We start from the raw sequence: 24857 nt of genomic DNA, 5'->3' as shown, positions 1-24857 counted from the left end.
AATTTCACAGCGATTTCTCTCGCATCCCGGCATTTACTCCCATTTTCAGTGGGACCAGTTCTAAGGGGCCTGAAAGGTTTATAGAACATACTTCTACACTGTAAACGCTGAAGACACCACATCACTGCACAAGGGCAGGAAACAGGCAATCTGCGATTCTACTCTGGGATCTGCAAAACAGAACATGTGGCAGCACTCCCAGAACAGGGACTGCACTGAAAACAGATGCAGACGGCCTCCACCGTCAACGCGTACCTTGTTACAAGCAAGCAAATAGTGATTCTTACTCACAAAGACATGAACTGCCAGATACTGCTCTGATGAGAGGGGGGGAGGCCTGCTGGGTATGTGCTGATCAATAATAAGACTCTGCCTCCGGACAGCCAGCAGTTATCTGCCGGCCCCTCTGAGATACTACACAGCGCTATGGCCTGAGAAGCATCGAACGTGAGGCCGGTTCATTTCTTGCACACATCTTCTCCTGCCCCCCTCCCCTCCGCCGCTCACAGACGCACAGCACCACGAGCAACCCCAAACAAAAGAGCAAGAATAAAAAAAAGTTCTAGAAGAAAAGTCACTAGCGCTGCTTCATTTAGTGAAGAATAACACGCATCACAGGATGGGGGACGATAAAAGTCTCACTGCTGAAAGACTGCAGACAGGGTGGCCCATTCTCACCTTTCGTTAGTTATACTTCTTTCACACTACAATTTCTTTATTTATCGATTCCTACCGAGGGTTTTTTTTTTTGCCCAGACAGACAATGTACAGAGCCAACACCCAGGTTCATTTCCAATCCTCCAAACTGACAGACCGTACCGGCTGAAAGGGTGGTGGGGGAGTCTGACCTGAGGCTTTTGTCTTGGGCCCTGCCTGAACGCTGCCGTCCTCGTGGTCGATGGGCTGGCTGGAGAGGGAGTACACGCTGATCTCTGCGGCTCGCACCGCCGCGTCCTTCACGTTGCTGTGGAGGCCGAGAATCTGGCCTCCGTCGGTGGGATGTTGCATTACCTGGGACACACAGAAGCGCCGCGCGCGGGTCAGCCCCCGAACCAGTTTCTCGCCTCCACCCGCTGCCCCACCGCGCTTAACCCCTCCTCCGACCCAAGAGGAGCTCTTGAGAAGGTTTCCCAAGAGCGCCTGGATTCTGCTCGCTGGAACTACTCTTCAGGGTCAAAACCTCTTTTTTGTATCTAGCGGGACTCTTGAAATCAAAGGCATGTTTGAAAAAATAAATTGAACACAACAAGAAAAGACCTTCCCTGGAAAGGGATCCAAACTGATCCAAATCAAAAACTTAAAAAAAAACCAAAAAAGGTTCAAAAACAAATGCTTCACATTGATAGATTTAAATTGCTTTTTTGCAGAGGCATACTGTAGCTGTACTTAAACTCCTGATAAGGGGGGGGTTCATTTAACTTTCGGACTGCGTTTTCTGTCTCGGCTGCAGGCTGGATTCCACGAAGGAACTTATCAGTTACCAACTGGAAGGAAGAGTGGGCTGCAACCAAGCTGACTTCATTTGGTTTTTACTTCAGGGGCAAAATAAAACAAAAAAATTTTGCATAAAATTAACCTCTTGGTTTAAACTGTCATTGCTGATCCTGAAATGAATTTTATTTCATTTATTTGATGATTCCAAGTTGACCATAATTTTAGAATCAAGATAAATGACTTACTTACTGTACCAGTCAACACTATACTTTATTATGGTATGGTAAATCTGTTCAATACCAAATGTGAAATGATGAATATTAATTGAGATACTAAACTATTTAAATAGATCCATGCTTTCTCCAATTTTAGTTTCAAATTGATAGGCACTGCAGACAAAATCTCTTGCAACTCATCCAGGTTTTTCACCCTTGTTTGTATTACAGTTAAAAGCGCAGATCGCAGTCGGGACACAATCCCAGTACCTAGAGATTTAACAAGTCAACGCCACTATCTCTCAAGATACAGATTACCTGCATTTAGAGAAACAGATCAGGAGTCATCCAGTATCAACCAACTAACGGTCCATGTTCCACTTACAGATCCACATAGACAGTCAAACAAGACTGACTGAATTCTAATTTTCTCTTGCTAAAAACTCTTAAAAACATTGTTTCACCATTAATTTTGCTCTACATATTTCAACAATGAAACATGCCCATCATCAATGGCAACTGGGTTGCCAAGAGAACTCTACTGAAAGTTCTTTATACCTTTTCCTGATCCATACAACAGAATAAAAGGACTCCCACCTCCTCCAGATCAATCTTCACCTCCACTCCAGAGGAGCAAAGTGATAAACTTCTCACAAAAAAGTCTTCTACATTGGTGTTACTTAAGAGAAAAAAAACATCTAAAAAGCCATACTGGAGGTAACCACTTAATCCATGATGATCAAAAGACAAAACGGTTCTCCTCTGATGAACATTTCAAGAAAAGAAGGCAAGGGGTGGGGAAAAAAATGAGCAACTAAAAGCCTCCCCTTAAACAGGAAGGCTGTAATAATTTCTTACATTCAATTAAGGACAATGAGGGCACTTACAGAGCTGCAGGTGGACCACCCGTTATGGAAAAGGACTGCATTGATCAAGAATATCAAGAATGGAAAAAAAAACACTATAAAAAAACTGAACAGTGCACCAAAAAAAAGCACTCATGCAAACCGCCCACACGAAGTGACAGCGCGGCGAAGGCAGTGTGAAGCATCAATGCGCTGACTGTACCAGACGCATGCGTCACAGACAGGGGTCTGCACCCAGCCGGGATGAGCACACAAATGGGAGCTAGGCAGGCAGATATGAAATCCTGTCCCCATGGCCCACGATCTCACTTATTCATTTCGCAAACGTGATTCGTTTAAGGGACAAAAAGCAGTTTTCCACCTCAGACAAAAAAAAAAGCCACATGCTTACCATGGGGCAATAAATTAAAACCAAGTAGTAAGAACTTCCAATGTTGCTTAAGGTATAACCCGGGGTGGCAGTACAGCACACTTCTATCAGTCCTTTTTGCAAGAGTGACTTCCCACATTCCACCATGCCTTCTGCAGATACAAGCAATCATGCAACACCATCCGGGATTTTTTTTTTCGCCCCCATTCTGCAGAGGTCCAGTAAGCAATCGCACGTCCCATTCGAGCTGATTTACAAGCCTGCCCCGGATGGAAAAGTGAAACCCGTCAGCCTGTGATTAAAGCAGGGAACCTAGACCGGGGCTGGGAATGACAGCTGCAGTTCAGTCATTCCTCTCCTGAGCGCCATGTTTTTTTAAGCTAAGGATCGCCCAAGTGGCTATGCTTGCTTACTGCTACCAGCTTTGTCTTCTGGGCCCTGCTCCAGTCCAGTTCCGAATCACAGGCTTCACTCTTCCATCCGGGGCAAGCTTGTAAACAGCTCAAATGGGACGTGTAATCGCTGAGCTCCAGAACTGCCCTCTTTCACAACTGAAATGTAACTAACTGGACTCTCTGCAGAATGGGGGAAAAAACTTTGCGGGAGGGTTTGATAAATACGGTGTTATTCTTGCCTGTCTGTTCCCCGTAAAGTGATTACAGATTCAGATCTGTTTAGTCAGAAAAAAAAGAGTCAACAGGTTGAAGAGAGGCTGTTTGAGGTTGTGCATGAAGATTTTGGGGAAAAAATACTTTTGAAGTGGGATATTTATGAAACTCAGGACTGAGTAGAAAGACAAGTAAACCACAAGTCAAGCAAGCACATCAATTAAAGGCATCGATTAGCTGGAAGAAACAGCAGCAGAGATGGGGGTCTTCCAGGACAGAGCTCATGAACCACAGCGGTAGAGTGTGGTCTGGACAGAGGAAAGAGAAAAGAGCTGGACATGCAGACATGCATATCATGACATCTCAATAAGCACATGTGTCGACAAGCAGAATAAAAGGCAAGCAAAATGTTATGACATACACTTAAAAGTTTTAAGGAAGGAATGTAACTTATATTCCTTGTCTAGTCAGGTGTACAGGCAGGTGAATGCCCAGCAGGTAATACACCTACCTGTACACCTAACTAGACAAGCAATATAAAAGGCAAGCAAATTGTTACGACACACACTTAAAAGCATAGAACTTATATCAAGGGGCATTTAAACTGTGTAATTATCTCGTAAAGCCTCACTGAGAATATTTAGTATAATATACCTTGTTACATAGAAGATACTGCTGCTCTGGAATCAGTCCCGAGAAGAGAAACCACAAAAATTCAGGGCTTTAGACAATGTCCAACACTAAAAAGATTCTGTTCCTTCAGCCTGCCCGTCTTAGGTCTTAGGGGACCTGATAAAAGTATTCGAAACCCTCCAAGGCAGTGACAATGTCACTGTCCTGGATTCCGAAAACCAGGAAATGAACACAAGTACCAGGAGGTGCTTTTTGTGCACAGGTTTACAGGAGAATGGAACAGGCAAGCCAGCTGTGTTTTTGAAACCAATACCCTGGCTTCTTTCAAGAAACAGCTGAATGAAATCTTTGGCTCGGTAACCTACTGTACCAGCTACCAAGCTGGCTAGACAGGCCGAAGGGTCTCCTCTTGTTTGTAACCTTTCGGGTGCTCTATTCTGAATAGGTCCCACACTTTCAATTAAAGGCACTCCTGTAGCTTAGGAAACAAGGCTCAATACGCAGGTGACTTGGCCCCTCCTTACCTCTGCCATGTTAATGACTCCCACAGCCAGTGTCTTGTAGCCCAGGATTGTGCGGTTTTTATACCTCTTCCTCCTCTGCAGCATTATCTGCAGCCGGTTTGCATCCCTCTTGAGAAAGTGTGGATACTACCGGAAAAAAAAAAGAGCCCATCTGACAGCTTAATTACCGCTACTGAAGGAGTGTGGCAATTGCTCTTATACCTTTCAATCCTTCTACGTTTGCATCAAGGAATGAACTGAACATCATCACTGCCTTACTGCAGTCCAGCTGTCCTGCCAGTCTCAAACTGCTATATGTCTGCGTTGTCTTGTAACATTGAAAACATCTTTTCCTCGAAAACAGGAGAAATGAAATAAACTCTACCTGTAACGAAAAGGTGAGCTCCAGATCTGTCTCCATCAGCCCACTGGGTGGAAGGGCATACTCGTTTGATCTGAGGATGCGTTTTGAGCCCTGCAACACATCAAAAGGCAGCAGCTGGAATGAGGAAAGCATTCGGTGAAAATGACAAACCCACAGCCAGAAGAACGGCACATCTCAAGGGGCAAATCTTTATCGGTCCTTATCCATTAATCCCTGAAGTAGCTCAATCTTCATAAAGACAAACTAACAAAAGGTGAAAGGGATCTATACATCAGCAATGTTGAACAGACCCTCTCCAACTACACCCTGGCTCAAGCTGATGTTTGTGGACGTGCTGAAGTGGCGTTGAATTGGGTTGACTGCCGTTAACCAAACTTAGGAGAAGTTGCCATGATCTTCTGAAAATTACCTCAAATCAGAATTTGTTATTTTTGCCTCTTGTGTTTTATTGACAGATTAAAAGCACTAGGTGGTCAGTAATCGAGACACTGAAAGTGGAATTGAGCACAGTGGTATGGTGAGAGCGCGATTCTGTAAAATAACAAGTGGACTTCTGATGCCAGCACGTTCAGAGCTTAGAATAGCTGAATTTCTTGGCAGCCCATAGATGTTGTTTAAATCTGGGAACCACTTTCACGATCACAAACTCCACATTTAGAAGGACTTAGAGTGGAATTGTTAATATTGTGTTAAACCAATGCTCCTAAGGGTGCCTGCCATGAAGAGCACCACATAAGACAGAAGAATAACTTGTGTACATCATATCATCTTCTTCCACGTCTGTCAAGCTCAGAAATATTCGCAGAAAACACAATTCAGGGTGGATTTTACAAGGCAGTTTTGATCACAAAGGTTTTCAAGTTCACAGAGGTCCATACTGGCTGAGGGCACTTACGCCATTCCTCTGAGGATATATCGAGAAATCAGTCCATTTCCCTAAATGCAGAGCTTTGCAAACTCCCACAAAACAGCTTTCAAATACAAGGCCCCATTACTCAAAGTAATTCATTACAATGTCACTCCTGCCTAAACAAAATCAACAACAAAAAAACAGCTGACTTACTGCAGCTCATTTCCCTGTTCACAAAGTCCATTCTTCTCTTTCACAGAACCACTTATGCATGTGCGGGCTCATCTGTTCAACCGCGCGGACTCATTACAAAAGCAAATCGGCCCCTGCAGAAAAGCGAGCCTCTGGCCGAGACGAGCGCCGGGCAGCGAAATGAGAAACCGACGTCAGGGAAGGGGGAGCGACTGTTCAGGACAGCAAGGAAGGCGCACGGCAGAAATCCGGGAAATCCGGCACTTGCTCTCCAGGAGAGCCGCTTACGTATGTACTGAGCCGCACAAGTCCCGGGCGTTGCTTTAGTGTTGGCGGCGTTTATACCCCACCTGATAACCCCAGACGGTGCCATTGCGCAGTCTGTGTCCAGGTTTTGGTTCTGTTTTGTAAAGTTGATTACCCATGCTTTCATTGCCTTTCGACACATTTCTTAGGAACTGTGGTTTAGGGGTGTGCGGTGGTGGCAGTGGATCTAGGGTCCAGGTGATCTAGGGGATTTACAACTTGGAAATTTTGCTCAGTTCCCCTCATTTGAGCTAAGAGGCATTAGACTACCTGGGGACTGAAACAAACTCGGATGGATAGGATCCAGAGAGAAGAGATGGGGACTTGGGCTGCCTCTTGATTCTAACTTTCCTGTGATTGAACAGCCCCATGCCAAACCAGGTCTCTGGGGTTTAACCGCATCTGGTTAAATGGTTACTAGAGGCCACGCTACTACATTTGTGTTTTGTTTTCTATTTCGAGGGCAATGATATCAGAAGGGCTTGGTTTTCTTCTCCCTTTTTGATCGTGTGATCTACCCAGACAGCAGGAATGATTCTGCAATGTACAGTGCGTTCCTTAGACCTGACCCCTCTGTCGAGATGCAACATAAATTCATACAGGTTAACATGGTATCATTTTCAGTTGATAACGGATTGTAAACGACAGACTTGCACAGTAACAGTAGGGAATGAATAAGACGCTTTCATTCTTATCAACCAGCAATCAAAACATCCCCTCACCCCCCAAAGTCAGGTGCAGTATTCCGTGGGAAAACAGCCAAAATTCCGATTTTTATTGGGGAGCTTTACAAATATAGTTACCTTGACTGAATGTCACAGCAGCAATCGAAATTCTGATTATCTGATTTGTTCCGTCTGCTTTCCTTTCCTTGACTGACACGTCACGATGATTAAGTAACACAGACGGAATCATTCAGTACACCTGTTAAGTCTCTTTTATAAACCAGGTGATAGCCTGATCTTTGAGAAATACCAATGGAGATACAATTGCAGCAAAACTGGTGTAATTATTTTTTTTGTACTCTTGCCAGCCTCTATCTACAATAAACAAAGAGGACACTCCTACACACTCTCCCTGTCTAGACAAGCTCTACGGGCCAGCACAAGATCTGTCATAATGTGTACGACATTACACACCAGGGAGTTGTGATAACTATTGCAAAACATTTTTTAGCCTTTGTCCATTTAGTTCGCTACAGCACACACACACCGTTTCAAATACTACCAACAGACAGACATTTTAATTTTATATAGTGCATGGATTTCCAGTTTCATTGCACACCAAATTGCAATAACACATTTGACAACTAGTCAGCTGAGTGGATAATTAAAAAGAGTGTTTAGATTTATAGTTGACATACAGTATTAAGAAACAGGCATAGTTTACCATGCAAGAATAACATTAAATGTCTATAAAACATGAGGGTACCAATTGATTAGAAACTAATCCTGACTGCTTAAAAGCTGAGGCATGTAAATACTTCATTTAAAAAATGAAGCTTTGGAATCTTCTCCACTTAAAACTGCCAAGCACAAAGCTGAGACTATAAAAGACATCAGAAATGCTCAAGTGTACAAACTGGATTGTATGATTTTTACAACACAGGGTTTAAACGATATCAGATCCATTACTAAGTAAAACATATGAAAGTTCCACTGATCACTTATTACACATTTCAATCACAATACAATGGTAAAGTTACATTCCTTTGTGAGCAGTACCTTCCTAAATGAATTACATTATTCCCTTTATCTCTGTACCAAACATCCCTATCCATGATCTGTTATTGAATGTTGAAATCCCTCATTTCTCATTTCAATTAAATTTGAGACAAATGTGTAACTCTGCAGGCATCTGATTGTTTTCCTTTTCAATAACTGCATCTTAGACATCTAATCCACTGAGGACCCAGCAGGAAATGTATTTTCATTGCAGCCAAAATAATTTAAAAGACAAAAAAAACTTTTAATTACACAGAGTTATTAATGTATCAGAGTAAATGGTCATGGAGTTCTAACACTAGAAAATTCTTTGTTCTTTCGTTATGATCATTTTGACCAAATTGGTTCCATTAACAAGAAGCAGCAACCTTGTGATAGAACAACGGTGAGTAACATACGGTTCTTGCAGATTTGTTCGTCATTTTAAATGAACTTTCCTTCATCAAGTGATCAGCTTCAGAGGGAAAAGAGCATCTGAGAATCCCTGTTGATCAGATTCAAACCAGCATATGTTTGAAAAATTCTTAGGTTGAAAAGCACCCCTCAAATAACAGCAGAATAAAAACCAAGGCTTGGCAGTTCTACGCGAACCCATATATAAGACAAGGAACAATGCGATTTTTTGTTTGACCAGCGGAGCGGTAATACCACTTTCTAATGTCGTGACAACTGCTGCCAAGGCTGGTGTAGGTGCACATTCCCTTGAGGCCAGAGCTTGTCAAGACTTGTGTCTCATCAGAAAACGAGGCTTGTGCTATTCCTGGAAGAGACCTGGTGGTGTTTCTACCTAACCCAATTACCAAAGGAGAGTAACCAAGCCTCTCCTCGCCCAACCCTTCCCTGACACCAGCCTCACTTGACCCCTCAGCCATCTGGCACCATCGGACCGGAGCTGACCGGGTAGGGGAGGAGGACAGTTCAACTGCATTCTAACAGGACCCTGCAATTCTGCAATGCTACAAATCCCTTGGCTTTTACTTGATCCTGTTTCTGCGTGTGGATGAGGATTATCAGAATACTTAGTACCTGGAGAAGACAAAAGCTATTGTAATCCTTTTTCCACATGATCTTGCTGTAATTATGTGTACAGCTGTGTCTTTTTCTTAAACTCTGCAGCAGCAGGGATGATTTTTTTTCGTATTCCCACCCCAATAAGCAACTGTGTTGCTCATGTCTCGGCTCGCACCCCCTGACCGCACACGGGGGAGTGAAAGAGGAAAGAGGAAGTTCAGGCAGACACCTGCGCCACGCCCAGCTTTGAGTCACCTGTCTTTTAACACTGTCACTGATGACACAGCCCTGCGCGACGGATTCAGCGCCAAGTACAGAGAATGCCTGCAGTTCTGCAGGTGCCTGGGAGGCCACAGGGGTCCCGGAGAAATAAGAGAGCTTGGCCTAACTACCCCACACTCCCCCTGAGCTTCATTCAGGCCGATTGTGTGCGGTCTTCTGGAAAACCCCAGTCACAGTCAGCCAGTGACATGACCCTGGCTCGGACCTGTGACCAGAGATCAAACACTGCACTTGTGTGAGCCACTCATGAGGCTGTTTACTTGAATTTCTTCCAAACTGACAGACTTGTGAACTGAAAAACCATTTGAAACCAATTTTATTTTTAACAAAAGCTGGCACAATTATGCTTTTTTTTTTGCTAATGGATATTATTTTGGCAGAGCGACACCCTTTGAACAGCAAGCAGGCAGAGAAACGAAAAAAAAATACTGATATCTCCATTGGGCAGGTGGCTTTTATTAACTCTGTTTACATTTTTTAAGCATACAGATTAAAGACCATATGACTTAAAGCGGGAGCCAAGTCATTTTAAAAAATAAAGTCTCTTTTCCTGCAGTCAAAGCAGGTAGCATTCTTCCTCTGGGTAGTAAAGTAGGTATGATTCTCCCTTAGGGCTATAATCTGCACACTGTCGCATGAACCTTCCATCTGCTATCACAAAGCCACCTTTTCTGGTCAGGGTTATGGCAAGCTGGAGTGCACCACAGAAACACAGCGTGAAATTTGGGATAGATGGCATAAATGTTCTCCCCTGGTGATCCAGGAGATCATCACAGAGTCATGGAGAATACCGAATGAAGCCCAGCCACTGGGTGGACTGGAGCTCTTAGACAAAAACCACAAGGATGAGTGGACAACATGCAAACATTACACACAACTGTAACAATATATAGCAATACAACTCAAATATATTGTACTAATAGATGTTAATATAGTGTGGTCCCAGTTTGCTTTACAACGCTATAACAACAGGACAGGAAATGTAAAAGAAAGTTAAGCGAGCACATGTAAATAAATGATTAGCAGAGATAAGCTGGTTATTAAAAGCTCGTTTCTTTATTGAATAATTAATGAACATTACAACGGCCAGATGTCTGAGGTAGGAGTCGAACAGTGGATATTGGAGCAGGGAGGAAGCAGCCCCAAAATAGGCAGCTGTGATTTTGTTCAAACACTCTAGTTTCAACCTGTCGGAAAATCCACTCCCAGTGATCTGACTGAACTGTAACCTACTGTCTGAATGCAAATATCATGGAGCAAAGCAGGTCAGAAAAAAAATGCAGCTAATCAATAAACGGTACAGTGTGATTAGACCTTCATACAGATGCACTTTCAGAGATCATCTATTCACTTATGGAAAGAGACAGATCTATGCTCACCACAAAAGGCGAGCCATACATTTCAATTAGAATAAACATCCCAAAGGGTTTTATTACATACACATTTGTTTGGAAAATTCCAGCCATCTTCTTTACGGATAAAATGCATGTTTGACGTTTGACGCAAAGAGCTTAAAACCACAACATGATGAAACGTCTTAATCTGAAGGTATGAAGTTGTAATCTGTTAAATTGGGGGGGGGGGGGGTACAGGAAAGATCTGAGAATATTACGTCTAACTTCAAGAAGATTCACAAAACAGACAACAGAACCAAAACTTATGTTTGGTTATAATTTATAAGACTGTAATAAAGTAAATCAGAAAATAAAATCCTTTTGGTATTGCTCAGTAAACTGAAATTTTTACAGTATAATTTGTATTAAATAACCATTCCACAGAAACCGTCCTTCCCCCAAAAAATGTTTTTGGTTTCAAAATAATTATATTTCTACAAGCAAACAAATATTAGTAACCTATAAGTAAAAAACAATTATAAAGACAAAACTTCAAAGTAATGAATGTGGTATTTTGTAATTGTTATTTGATGTCAAAAGATCACCAATTTGTTTACATAGTCAGCTGGTTTATAAATGTCTACAAACTGTCTTTTTCTTTGCGGTAGTAAAATATCCTGCTAAAATAGAGATTGACACAAAAATCTTCAAGTGCTGGTATACACAAACCATACAAATAAGTGGTTTACATTCCACTAAGAAAACTGGAATACATCCACATTCCTTTTTTGCATTTTAAGTAATATATCATGAATTGTTGGAGCACCCAAAATCTCGCGAGAACAAAACACAGCAAGCAGCTGCATTGAAGACCTTTAAAAGTCTCTTGTATGATTTAAGAAAAACACAGCAAAAATACAGGTCTTCCAGTGTGGTATAGGACACTACCCTGCCTCACCTGTATTGTTTCTGTGGGCCTGAAACATGACCTGATGTTCAGGGTGCTGGTTAACAGTAAAGGTCTGAACAGCAGGAGTGTCAGAGAGAGAAGGAGCTCAGCAGTCACAGTTTTGACTAAGCAGGTCACACATGCTGTGAACTTGCAGGCAGGCACTCAATGGATTTCTGGGAAATCACATCATCCTGAAATGAATTGGCTTTGAAGCAATGGCTGAGATCGCTTGTTCTCATTTGTCTGTAACTTCTACTGTCTTTCCATCAATTTGCATCACTCGGATGCTTTTAGAACAAAAACATTTCAACCTTACATTCATTTTAAGACCTCCAAAGAAATGAATCTTTATTATCCAACCATCTTTTAGCCACTTCTTCCAATACAGGGTTATGGTGGAGCTGGAGCCTATCCTGGCAAGCAACGGGTGCAAGGCAGGATACACCCTGGATGGGACACCAGTCCATCACAGGGCACACACACATACACAAACAAAAATACGTACACACGCACACCAGGGCCAATTTTCTAAGAAGCCAATTAAACTACCTGTATGTCCTTGGACTGTGGGAGGAAACCTGAGCACCCTGAGGAAACCCACACAAACCAGGGGAGAACATACAAACTCCAACTGCAGAGGGGACCCCAGGAATTGAACCCAACAAAACAACTGAGCCCCTGTGTTGCCACATGAACCTCTACCTTGGTTTTCAATCCTGCACTTCAGAACTGGTTGATGGAATCCATGATGTGCACTAGTAATTCACAGCAGGGAACAGAAGAATAACGGTCACACGTCGGTACACAATGCAAAAATGTGAAAGCACATTTATCGCGGATGAGAATTCGTATCTTACCTTCATCCGCAAAGTCAAAGAAAAAAAAATATTGGAAAAATGATGAACCAATTAAGAAACAGGATGCATACTTGCATTCCTTCAGGATCGGCTTGCCAGTTCAATGATAAAATATGCACAGGCATACGTCTTTACACAGGAAACTGTGGGCGTGTGGATTACCCCGTCCTGCCGATTCTTTGGGAACACCGCTACAGGAGATGTGGGGGTAAAGAAGATGCTACTATTTAAGCACAAAAGGGCTCAGTGGCTTAAACTGTAACCTGTGTCGCAAGTTAGCAACACGTGGGAATGTCACCCAAGAGTATTGTCTCAACCATACAATAGTTTTCTGCCAATCTCCTTCCAGCACTGGGTGAGCTCTTCCATGAGAATCAGCATGACTGACAGGCTGGATTAGGTGATGCTTAAGCAATGCGGCACTCTAGTATTAGTCACAGAGATTGTCATTTGGAAGTGAATCCCTGCTTTGCTTGCTGCGAGGATTCAAAGTTCAAGATGTGGCCGAGAGCCTGCTTACTGGAGTACAAACACGCAGCCAATACCTGCAAGCGGGGCTGTGCTGCTCCAGCCTCTGGCCCTTTGCAAACGTCTTCTCCCCAGCTGCCGTCTTTAGCAGCAAGACCTGCTGGCAATTGGATTTAATGCCCCAGTTCCACGCAGCCCAACCGCTGGGTTCCTTCGGCTGCTTTGCAGAAACGGAAATATTTCACGCTTCAGAGACAACACGGCTTGGAGATTAAAGCCTCCCACCGCTGTATGTTCTCCCGAGAAAAGAAAATCCTGAATGGATTTCAAAGAAATAAGAAATACCTACTTAGTATCACTTAAAATATAAAGCTTTTACGATTAAAGCAAATCCATTGTCAACGGTTAAGGAAGACATACAAACACATGCCCATCTGGTGTTTTCACAATTAAAAAGCTTTTTGCTGTTCATAAATGAAGTTCTTACACTACATATAGAATACAGCTTTTAATTTCCTTACAGACTAATTTTCCAACTTTCATATACAGAACTGTTTCCAAGACCCAACCCAAAGTTTGATACAAACATTTGATAGGATAAATGTGGACATATGTTGGTTTTGGCTGGTATTTTCTCCTTTGCAGACATTATGAAAGTTCAAATGTCACGCGTCACTTTCCAGACCAGCATACTCCACCACTCTCGTTCTTCTGGTGCTGTGCAGGAGCTGTACCTGCAAAGCAGAGTCCTGAGAAACTGGCGATTCCAAATATGAATGTATACTGTATTTGAAATACCAATGAGCTTTCAGTATGCATTTTCAAGCTAACATTCTGTACATTCTGAAACTTATTCACCAACTAAAATGTAGGACCACAAATGGCAACGATTTGAGCAAATAAAGAAGTACTTGTTCGGGAACCCTTCCTTCTCCAAGTTGATATGGATCACCTCTTTACTCCCCTTGCTCACAGCGTGGAGGCTGAAATAAAGGAACTGCCATTGTAAACCACCTCATAGTGAAGAGCTGTTGGCAATTGCAGATATAAGATAACCTCCCTGGAAGAGAGCAGCACCCAGGTTCATTATCAATCAGCACAAACAAGAAGATATCAGCACCAAACGCTTGCCCTTCAACCTTGTGTCCCACTGCAGCGTTCGCTGAATAATCAAGTGCACTGCATGGCGAGCAAGGGCATACCAGACAAGCTAGGAACCACGATCTGAATAAGGAGCAGCTTATTACTTTTGAAAGAGACCCTCAAGACTGCCATCATGGGGACCTTAAACAGGACTCTGCTAGGGAAAAATAAATGAGGACTGCACACACACACACACACACACCGAACAGTTTGCAGAGGACTACTTTGAAGCAATGGGAGCAGACATCTCTCCCCACACACAAAAAATTTGTTGTTTTTTTTTAAAGTGTAAGGAGCTACTTCAGACCCATTTGGGATTATTTTGGTATTTCACTGATCCACTATTGTTAAAGGTTGTCGGGGTCATTAGCACTCACTTTCCTTCCATTATGACCCAGGGGATTACACCGAGCTGGATTTTGAATGCTCGGCTCACGTAAATCATGACAGACTACATCGTTCTGAACAGCCCCGCCCCTTGGAGAGCGACGGCGCAATTGTTTTTCTGAGAAACCTTGCAACGAGAGAATAGGCAGTGAGGGGGAAAACAGCAAGTCTGTCGACACCAGAGGCTTGAAACTGCAAATTAAAAACACGCACAATATTCAAATAAGAAAGAAGGGAGGTATTGGCCATCACGTCTTGCTAGTGCCTGTGAAGCACTGCAGTAAGTTCTACAGTAGCTGTTTATATTGCGTCACCTAGCAATTACTACTCTATGGTAATGTGGAAAATCAATTTATAGCAGTCACTGTACAATGACTCCTTTTTTTATACTTTAAAAAAAACTTATTTTTTAAAGAAAAGACAAACAACCCTTTCAATCTGGCAGCCTGTTTTGTTAGTGTGGATCATTTCTGGCTTTCTAGGATTTTTCTGGAAAAAAACAACTCTTCAAGCCGATAATAGAGATGTTCATGTTAGATGCACTCACTATCTGAGTCCAACTGCACAAAAATGGGTGGAGAGAGCTATTGAGATCGGAACAAATTATTTCTACAATCTGGGGTTCATTATGAATGTTTGCAGTTCAGGTCCAGGTTTCTGAGAGCAAAAATGACAAACTTTGATCATCATTACTGTATGTAAGTTACAGGTAAGTGCTAAAAATTTCAGACAATTAGAAGTGTTCATTTTACACTACGGCTTTGGCTGAATGCAACTTCTGTGACAAAAGGGACAGGTGCTGAGAAAAGGTGGATAAACTTTTCCCTTGAATAGCAAAACATTACCGACATGGTATACTGTACTTGGACAGTACCACTCCATCTTACAGTAGCAAGAATGGGGTGAGAATCAAAGTCCCACCTTTTGGGATTTCCAAAGTGACTGATTAAAAAACAACAGAAAACAGGACCTGCCACCTGTGCACTTTTTGTGCACTTGCTGGGGAAGCTGTTCATGAAGCTGTTTTTTGGGGATGTGCGGCTACAGTTGGCTGCAGAGGGCTATCATGCAGTGAAGCATCAAAGGCCTGGAGAGATGAGAAAAACCTCAAAAGCGGGAGATACCTTTCTCCTCCTGGAAAGGGAAAACGTTCTGGAGAGGAACCGAAGCTACAAGGGTGATGCAAACGAGAAAACACCTGGGCAAAAGCACAATGGGGAAAACTCACACTACAGAAAATGAGAAATGTTACACAGTGTAAATAGGGAAGGTGGGGGGCGGACAGTAATTTTTTTAATGTACACATGGCCGGTGTCTTAATGGCAATGACTTTGGCAACCATCTACTCAGACTGAAAGTAGCCATTTATGGTCAATGGTCAATTTTCTTTTTATTGGGCATTTTAGACATTCATAAACTATAGAAATGTGTACACACATATGCTGAACAGTAAGTTCTTGAAGTGAAGTGTGTATTTCATTCTTTTCAAAAGTTAAACACATATATACAGTAACAGGACAAAAAGGAAGCACTTCACTGAAAGCACAGTAAACTGGAAATAGTTCAGGTGGGGAGCTGCGTCAGCAGGCGTAGGCTGCAAAGGAACAAGTCATAGGTTTATTCCAGGCTGAAAAGAGAAGAAAGGAAACACGTTTTGGCTGTGGAGCCTTCTTCGGGTGTAAGGGGGTAAGCCTTATACCCGAAGAAGGCTCCACAGCCGAAACGTTGTGTTTTCTTTCTTCTCTTTTCAGCACGGAATAAACCTCTTACTTGTCAACTGGAAATGTCACATTTTGTGCATATACAGTATGATCAGTTAACCAAACCTGCAATGCATGCTAGAAAATTACAATTCACTGTCTAGTTCCTCTGATCACGAGGTGTGTTCCTAGAAATGAGGCAAACAAAGTGACCCTTTGAGGAAATCATTTACCCAGGACTGCCTCCAGTCAGCCTGTGTCACATGCAAAGCTTCAGAAAGCCTATGGAAGACTCATACCATCTACCCCTGCTCTCACCCCAACACTGCTTCAAGACCAATCAAACAAGAAAAAAAGATCACAGTCACAGTGTTTCAGTGCTGCATTCTGTTACTTCATCACCTGTAACAGAAGCTGAAAACCAGCCCAAATCCATTTAGCCACGTCTGCATTTTTTTAACATTAAACATAACTCATGCCTAACAAAAGAACTCCGGTGAAAAGACTGAAGTTAATTAACCTTGTTACGCAGTATGATTTCAGAGAAGTCATTTTGCTAAACAGTAAAAAAAAAAAATGAAAATGGAAGAGATGGTCACGGCGATGGCGAGGAGAACTCCAGTAGGTACAGCACGGTACGACTCCAGCACAGAGGCTCTGTAGGCAGAGCTGGCTAATGCTGAGCACCGAGCAGCATCGCTCACTGAGCGACCAGCTCCTACAATAACCGCGGCTCACCGCGGGGAGGCCAGTCGAGCTCGGGCAGGAGCAGCACGGACATTGAGGCTGCTCAGGCTACAGCTTGACCTACCCAGGTTCCTCCGAATCCGAACGTGCACGGTCAGATTTGCTGAAAACGCAAATCGGGCGATTAATTCAAAACAGAACCTCAGAATCGAGCGAGTAACACAGGATTCCCTTTTTGAGGCTTTCTATTTTATTTAGTCCCCAGAACGACCCACAGATTGAGCCGTTAATCAACGCATAATGTAATATACAGTACCTGGTCTCACATCCTAAGTTACAGTACATTAGGCAGCAGAGTTACCACCTTGTAGCTGTATGTCATTAGATCTGGGAGGCTCAGCCAGCACTGGAATAGGAGAGAGCCAGGGGAAGCCAGATGGCTGCTGTAAGGCGAGTTGGGGGACCAGTGGAACGTGCTCTTCCCCAAAATGAGCTTCTCAATATTTGGTAACTAAAGATCCAATGGCACCATTTACAAGAGCAGGGATATTAACCCTGGTGGTCACTGCTAAATTCCACTCCACAGTAAGGTACAGTACCAGAGGCAAGAGTGGGGCTATACAATGGTGAACCAATTTCTCACTTCTCCACCTGATCTGCTGTGAAGTGGGGCTGCTTGTGTATAATGGCTGCAGCACATCACCCAGGTGAAGCTACACTTTAGTGGCAGATTAAATGCCACATAAATTACCGTCTCTCTCTGGCTCCTAAATGGAAATGCACCCTTTAAAATAATGCCGATTTAGAAATTAAGATTTGCAAATCTTTTCACCCAGAGCCTTCAACGATGTAAACATTTTCGGGTGCAGATAAAAATGAGCTGTACGGTATGAGAAAATATCAGTCTGACGTGTGCGCCTAGAGCCTAGAACCACCTGCCTTTCCCACTGTGCAACCCACCCATTTCTCACCTGAATTTTAACAGCGATTACCACCGAGCTGAGGTCTTTATCCAGTTCTTTAAGGACGATCAGCTTCTTCAGGGTGAGACTGCATAACCTGCAAAGAGAGAACAAGGCGAAATTCTAGTGCCTTTCACCACGTGTGCAGAGATCCATCAGTGACAAGCACAGGAACGCTGTTCAGCAAACTCCCACCATTCAGCTGGAAAACTTGCATCAGTCTGCGGAATAATTATTTGCGAGAAGGAAAAATATTTTAAGGCAGAGGAAAAAACTGTGCACTGGCCGTCACAGAACAGTAAACAATTGAAACCAATACCTCCTTCTCTTCTACCCATGTGAACTTCACTTCACACTGCACCCTCGAATGGATTCGAACAGATTCTCTCTCTTCACCCAGCAACACTGCAGCTCTATTATTAGTGGCATTTTCACGGTGAATCTGTGTGCTCCAGATGGGGGACTTATAAACAAAGGATATGACATTTTCTCCGAGCAAGGAGTTCAAGTTTATTGTGTGCAGTGAGCATAGCAAAAGCTTAACTGCGCAAGAAAACGGTAAACAGAAAAGTGCTGGACTGGCACCTTGCTCCTTCTCTCTGCCCCTTCATGACCTCTTCCTGTTTCTCGCCGGGGGAGGGGTGAGGAAGGGGTGGGGGTGTCTAGTCAATTTCCAGTGATCAGTCATGAGTCCAACAAAGCAAGGGATGTGCATGACAAAGTAGCCCAGGCTGAGAAAGCACTAACTCCCCCCCCAGACCTAGACAGCACAGAGACCCTTGCTTTTCATTACACGATTTTGACTGATGGTAGCTTAGGACTGTCCGATAGAAATTAAGTTCAGAGGTTCTCCGATCTCAGAGTTCAGTTTTCATTCCTGCTTTAATAACTCAATGAGGTGTCACCATGAATCAAACTGTTTAACTTGTATCCACACGGACATGGCTTGCATGTACAGTATATTTGCGTGCAGGAAAACACCTCCCTATTGGTTCCAAAAAGTATTTCTTAAAACAAAGTTAGCAACCTCGAAGAAATGTGTAACCCACTTACAAGATAATGATTATAGCAAATTTTACTCAACATTTTCTGCAGTTAAGCACTCCTGCTATGACAAAATGACTACTATGGCTACGGCGCTGTAGCTCGAAGTGTAGCGCGCTGGTCTGTGGTCACTGGGGATCAGGGTTCAAATCCCCTGACTAATCTGCGGTTGGTGATGGTCTGGGTTCAAGTCCACAAAGTACAGAAACTTTGGGGCGGTGCGGTAGCTCTGTGGCTAAGGATCTGCGCCTGTGGCTGGAAGGTTGCCGGTCTATATCCTGCGGCCGGCAGAGGAATCCTACTCCGTTGGGCCCCTCAGCAAGGCCCTTAACCCCCAGCTGCTCCAGGGGTGCCATATAGATAGCTGACCCTGCGCTCTGACCCCCAGCTTCCCTCCCTGTCTGTGTGCCTGGAGAGCAAGTTGGGGTATGTGAAAAGACAAATTCCTAATACATTAAATTGAATATGGCCAATAAACTGATCTTATCTTAAAAAGAACAGCAGTCATACTACTGTACCTCCACTGAGGTCAGCCCACCTCCCCGTTCATTTTCTCCCCAGTGCAAAACACACCTAGAGAAGGAAGAGCTGAAAATGCTTTCAAAAGCAAGGCAATTGCAAGCCTCTGAAAGTCTAAATATGAAAATCAAGAGCTGTATCTCGAGTTGATCAGGTTGCAGTTACACAGATGTGCGACTGTCAAAGGCAAATTAACTTTAGCGTGAAAAAAATGCTGGTAATTTCTTCACAGCTTTTGGTTCTGCGTGCATCCATCAAACCTTCTCAAAATAATCTCAGGAACAAAGCCGCTGTCACACTCGACACCCATCCAAGATGACTATGACTCAATCCTCCACCAGATTTCAATTTCATCAATTCGGGAGAAAAACATCAAATCCGAAGGACAGTAAACAATGAATGGTGCACTAAGCCAAGCCAGACAGCTAACAGGCACCATAAATAGAAAATCTATTGCACAAAAGAGATATTTAAAAAATAACAGCTGAACATTGGTTTAAAAATCGAAACCTTTCAGTGTGAGGGCACGAAAATAGCATTTCACATGTCAGTGCTCATTTTACCTAACCAGGGGACAACTCAACCCAGCAGGGGACAGAAACATTTGCATGCAATTTGCTATTAATCCCACACATCTTGTGACAACAGCTCCTCGGCTTCTTGCTTTGTTGAAATGAAAATTTTAGATGGCAATCCACCTGTTCTTATTTCAGAACAAGTCTCGTTTGAACTTTTCCACTGACCACCGAATCCAAGAAGCATCGTCACGCGTTGCCCTACGTCTCCTACAGCGGCTCCTCTTTGCGCCTCCTGGCGCAGAGCTATTCATTCGCAGCACCTGGTCTGTGAGCACAGCAGGCCTGGGAATCTAAAGAGCTGTGATGTGTGGATTGAACAGGGCAGCATCTCCAAGCATGAGCCCTTGAAGGAAAATAAAAAGGGAGGCACAAAGATCTAGATGGGCTTGAGACCCACAGGTGCATCAGGGCACCTCCTACTTTTGATTTTATTTTCTGGGGCATCTTAAAACCGGGCTTGAGACTTTTGTTTTTGTGGACTCCAGGCACAGTGCATCTGGAGTATTTCTCTCGCAAACAAACTCTCTCACAAATGTTTCCACTTACGTCAACGGACACTTGCTTGTTAGCTAATTTTTGGTGACCTAGTTACAATTCCCTTGGCTGCTTTAACAAAAAAAAAAAAACAACAAACCTCTAAGTTGGGTTTATTTTCTTAAGCAACCTGGAATGTGGCGCTACTGTGCGCCTTTAACAAAATCAGACCTGGACCGACACTTACATTTGGCTGCAGGTTGTCAATGAAATGCCAGCACCAATCAATTCAATTGTTTGAACTACGGATCTAATATAGAACAGTGGTGAGCAGCGTTGTTTTTACCAGCTCAATTACACTGTGCCATGTCCAGTTTTGCTGACAGCAACAGTACAAACTCTTCACTAAATTGGACTGTACTACTGTAGATAACTCCTTCCGGTCACTTCTGAAACCCAAGCTTGAGGAGTCCCCTCTCAACAGGTTAATCATTCAGAAAAAGTCACATTGAAGTCATTTGTTTTGCACCTCGCATTGGCTGAAAATCACAAAAAAACTAGGTCGCAAGTAGCTTATTGGTCCGACTACACAAACCAGGCAGTTTCTGGAGGATACCGGAGAATCTGATTCAGTAACATGGCTGGGCAGTCAGTTCCAGACCCCCACAACCCTTTGTGTAAAGAACTACTTCCTGACTGGAGTCATAAAATGCACACTCCCTCTAAGTTTCTACTTGTGTCCTTGGATTCCTGTTTCACTCTTTACCCCAAGGCAGCCGTCCGGCTTAACTTTTTTTAAATATTTGTGTGAAGTGCCCTTGTAATGTCCTCTGTTCTATGAGTAAAGAAACTCACTTCCGTTAACCTCTCTGTGCAGCACCTTCCTTTCAGTCCTTTTCTACACATTTGGTGAACAAAACTGTACACAGTGTTCCGGAACTGTGGAGAACAGCCCTTTCTCCCTGGGAATTCTTCGTGTCAGTTCTTCACAAAGAACTGTTCTAGATATTCTAGAATGCTTGTCAATCCAAGCTATTCATATCTTACAGGAACTCTAGAACTCTATCAGTGCTTAACCTCATTAGTTAGGTGCCATCATCCTGCCTGTCAGACTTGTTTCACCCCACTGTCTCACCGATGATCCAACACCCCTGACTACTGTCCTTACATTAGTAGGCAAAGGCAGACTGAAGACAGAGCTTCACTTCAGGTCTCCTGTTTCCTTATCACAAATACTAGAAAGGTCATCACCACCATGCAGGGGAGATAGCTGGAGGTCTAAATAAATGGTTTGTTCCATTTGGAGATCAATAACTCACCTCAACACAGGCTGGATATGCAACTGTCATTCAAGCTACATCGTGCATCAAATTATTAATCTCTCAATTTAAGATGAAAATGCTAAATCTGGTTTGCATAGCCCAACAGCCCCATACCCAGAATAAAACACTTGAAGTGTTTTTCTGTGCTTCCTCTTCTAAGTGAGCACATTCCCACTGCTTGACATTATCTGCACAGAGTCCAAGGCTATTCTGTCAGGCGTGTACTACAGATTTCTGCCCTACAGGGCTGCGTAACTGTTCCCTTTTTGTGTTAATAAAAAAAGTGGAAGATCAATTGATTTTAAATAGCAGCGATGCAACAAGGTAAAAAGATGTGAGGATCTACACCTGTGGCTGGAAGGTTGCCAGTTCAAATCCCGCGGCTGGCAGAGGAATCCTACTCCGTTGGGCCCCTGAGCAAGGCCCTTAACCCCAACTGCTCCAGGGGTGCCGGATAAAGTGCTGACCCTGCGCTCTGACCCCAAGCTTATCTGAGTGCCTGTCTGTCTCATGGAGAGCAAGCTGGGGTACGCGAAAAGACAAATTCCTAATGCAAAAAAAATGTTTATGGCTAATAAAATGATCTTATCTTATTCAGAGTCTGAGTACTGAGTTTAAAATCCCCAGTGCTTGAGCTTGTTTCTGTTGCTTCTAACGTAAACCAGGTTCTCAGTTGGCGACCTCTTTTTGTACCTCTGGTGCTGACTGGAGAAGAGTGGCCAGTCCGTCCAATCTGACAGTAACACTCCTGGTGCTGTAAGGCTGCCAAGCTGGGTCAGCACAGCCCTGGTTTTGCTCCTGTGCTCCTTCTGAAGCAACGGCATTTCACAGCAAGCCAGCACGTACTTTCATACTGAAAGGTTCTCTAAAAAAAAAAAACAGGAACCCTAATCTGGTTTGTCCATCTGGGGAGGATTTAGTTATAAAGATTTTGCATTCAGGCCAGAAAAAAACCCTGCAAATGCACTGTATAATCACAAAAACACTGAAGACATTTTACATCTATGTCCAGTATTTTAAGAAGAAAAAAAAAATCTCACGAGGGAATATACATAGGTGAGCCATCTGTTTCCCAGTTGATAAGAAGTGGAAAATAAAAATCCTTTTCAGTCAGTTTATATACAACTTTCATAAAACACTGATCTCAGTAGCTTGTATGGATCCAAACAACTGTACTGCCTACTCCATAAATATTTTTACTTCAAAACCATTCAACTTTAGTCTTTTCTTCAAGCTGTTTAATATTCTGCTACTTGCAAGTTGGTTCACACTATGAAAATTAGGACATTCCTTTCTTTGATAAGATCCAATATGCATCAAGATCCATTAATGCATAAAATTATTGGTGTCTCAATCCCTGGCTTTGATTTGAATTGGGAAACGCGTGCTTTTGATACACTCATTAATAGATATGCTTCAAAACTGCAAAATTACCAAGTAAATTTTACTGGAAATTGGGGAAAAAAGTATTTTATTATTTATTTCTAAAGACCTTCAGGTGAAATTTTATTAGAGATGCTGAACAGACATTTCAGGTTTACAAAGGAGCACAGTCAAACCTGCCTGCAAATCGTGTGAGACTGCTATCTGTCCTCACAAACACCTAAAAACCCTTATGCCAGCCCTTAATGGCCAAGAACCAGCCTTTTACTTGGCCTGCATAACATTTTTCCATCTTTCCCAAACAATTCATCACACTTTACGAGAAACCATTTCAAAAAGTTATTGTGCCCTCAGATGTTTGCAAAAAAAAAAACACACTGGAAAACCAAAATCTAACTTTGAGAGCCTCATCGTTTAATCCACTCTAAGCTTTTATACTTCAACACAGATGTGGACAGCGTGGTTTCAGCAATACCATTCATTCCAGGTTCACCATTCATTCCATTTACAGTCTTTTACATGAGCCATGTACATTTTAAGGCTAGAGCATCTTATTCTGCAGGACTTTCTCCGGCATGCTGTCATTTTTTCATGGTAGGGAGGGTAGAATATTTTAATACTTTTCAATTGCTTGCAAAGGATGGAACCTGAAGGTCTCCTTGTGCTCGAACAGAAGGAATTCTGACTGTCTGTTAGTAAACTGCCTTCTTCTTTTGCCTTTACGAATACCCTTAAGCTGCAGAGAACATACCCTTCTTACGAAAATGGAGAATAAGCAGGAACTGACCGAGCGGATTAGTCAATAATAAAATAAGTGATCATAACCCCCAACTTGTAAATGATATCTCATTTACGAAATACAGAATATACCTGAGCTGCTCGAATAGTCAGGGACATGTGAATTCTTTGTTCTCTGGCGTAGCTTTGGTGAAAGGAGTAATTATCCAAGAACACTTTGTTAAACAAATATTTTTTAATGACAACAAGACAAACACTACACTACATGCAACATACAAGTTACTCCACGTAAGCATAAACATAGTTACTCTTTGTATACAGTATGTACAGAAAAGGCAATTCAGAGGCCTACATCTAAATCACCCAGAGAACCTCAGGTTGCTAACAAGTATTGGACTCTTGGAAAAATGCCTGCGGTGGCCAAAGTAAGAGATATCCTCCACATCTGCTGAAGGTTAGGCAGTAGGTAGACAAGATCCTGCACTTTTTCCTCACTACAATTCACAAAAAGGTGTAATAAAAACTGCCACAAAATACACCAACGGCCTCACCAACAAAATGCTTCTTCTTGTTCCTTGACTGCCTGGGTGATTTCATGCTACAGGTCAGGTAGGCCTGTACTCAAGAATACAAGTCTTTTCACAGCTGGAAAGATGATGCAGCTGCAATGATAATGTAATTGTCTGCAGACACTATGTTTTGGGGAATGATTCTCCCCCAGAAATAAAACATACTAGTGATAAAAGCTGCAGCTGCTTTTGAATACTGTAATGGCGCCAGGTTATCCCTAAGGCACCAATCCATCCAATTAATTTCAATAGCAAAATGTTGCCGGAAATAAAAAATTCTTACAGCACTTCCACACAGCAATGCTCATTTTAAATAGAAGAGGAGAGTTTAGAAAATAGTGTAAGGCTAAGAGCTTCGGAG

The 24857-nt window shown here is 42.8% G+C and overlaps 1 protein-coding gene across 8 annotated transcripts in view; it reads right to left on the bottom strand.

Annotated features, from left to right (window-relative positions):
• Positions 1 to 24857, bottom strand: part of LOC148819972 (phosphofurin acidic cluster sorting protein 2-like) — an 87679-nt gene that overhangs the window by 31328 nt on the left and 31494 nt on the right. For 7 of the 8 annotated variants that reach the window (XM_088933823.1, XM_088933825.1, XM_088933824.1 and 4 more), the window contains exons 2-5: positions 17879 to 17966; positions 5015 to 5104; positions 4651 to 4776; positions 849 to 1011 (exon numbers count right to left, since the gene is read on the bottom strand). In XM_088933823.1, coding sequence (XP_088789949.1) covers positions 849 to 1011; positions 4651 to 4776; positions 5015 to 5104; positions 17879 to 17966 — 467 coding nt within the window. Of the gene's footprint in view, positions 1 to 848; positions 1012 to 4650; positions 4777 to 5014; positions 5105 to 8484; positions 8529 to 17878; positions 17967 to 24857 lie in introns of those variants that run through there. The other variant, XM_088933830.1, reaches the window with a different exon arrangement.

Source organism: Atractosteus spatula, chromosome 15, assembly GCF_055471065.1.
Source record: "Atractosteus spatula isolate fAtrSpa1 chromosome 15, fAtrSpa1.hap1, whole genome shotgun sequence".
NCBI classification, from domain to species: Eukaryota; Metazoa; Chordata; class Actinopteri; order Semionotiformes; family Lepisosteidae; genus Atractosteus; species Atractosteus spatula.
Note: the sequence above shows the minus strand (reverse complement) of the source record. Positions and strands in the feature narration are given on the sequence as shown.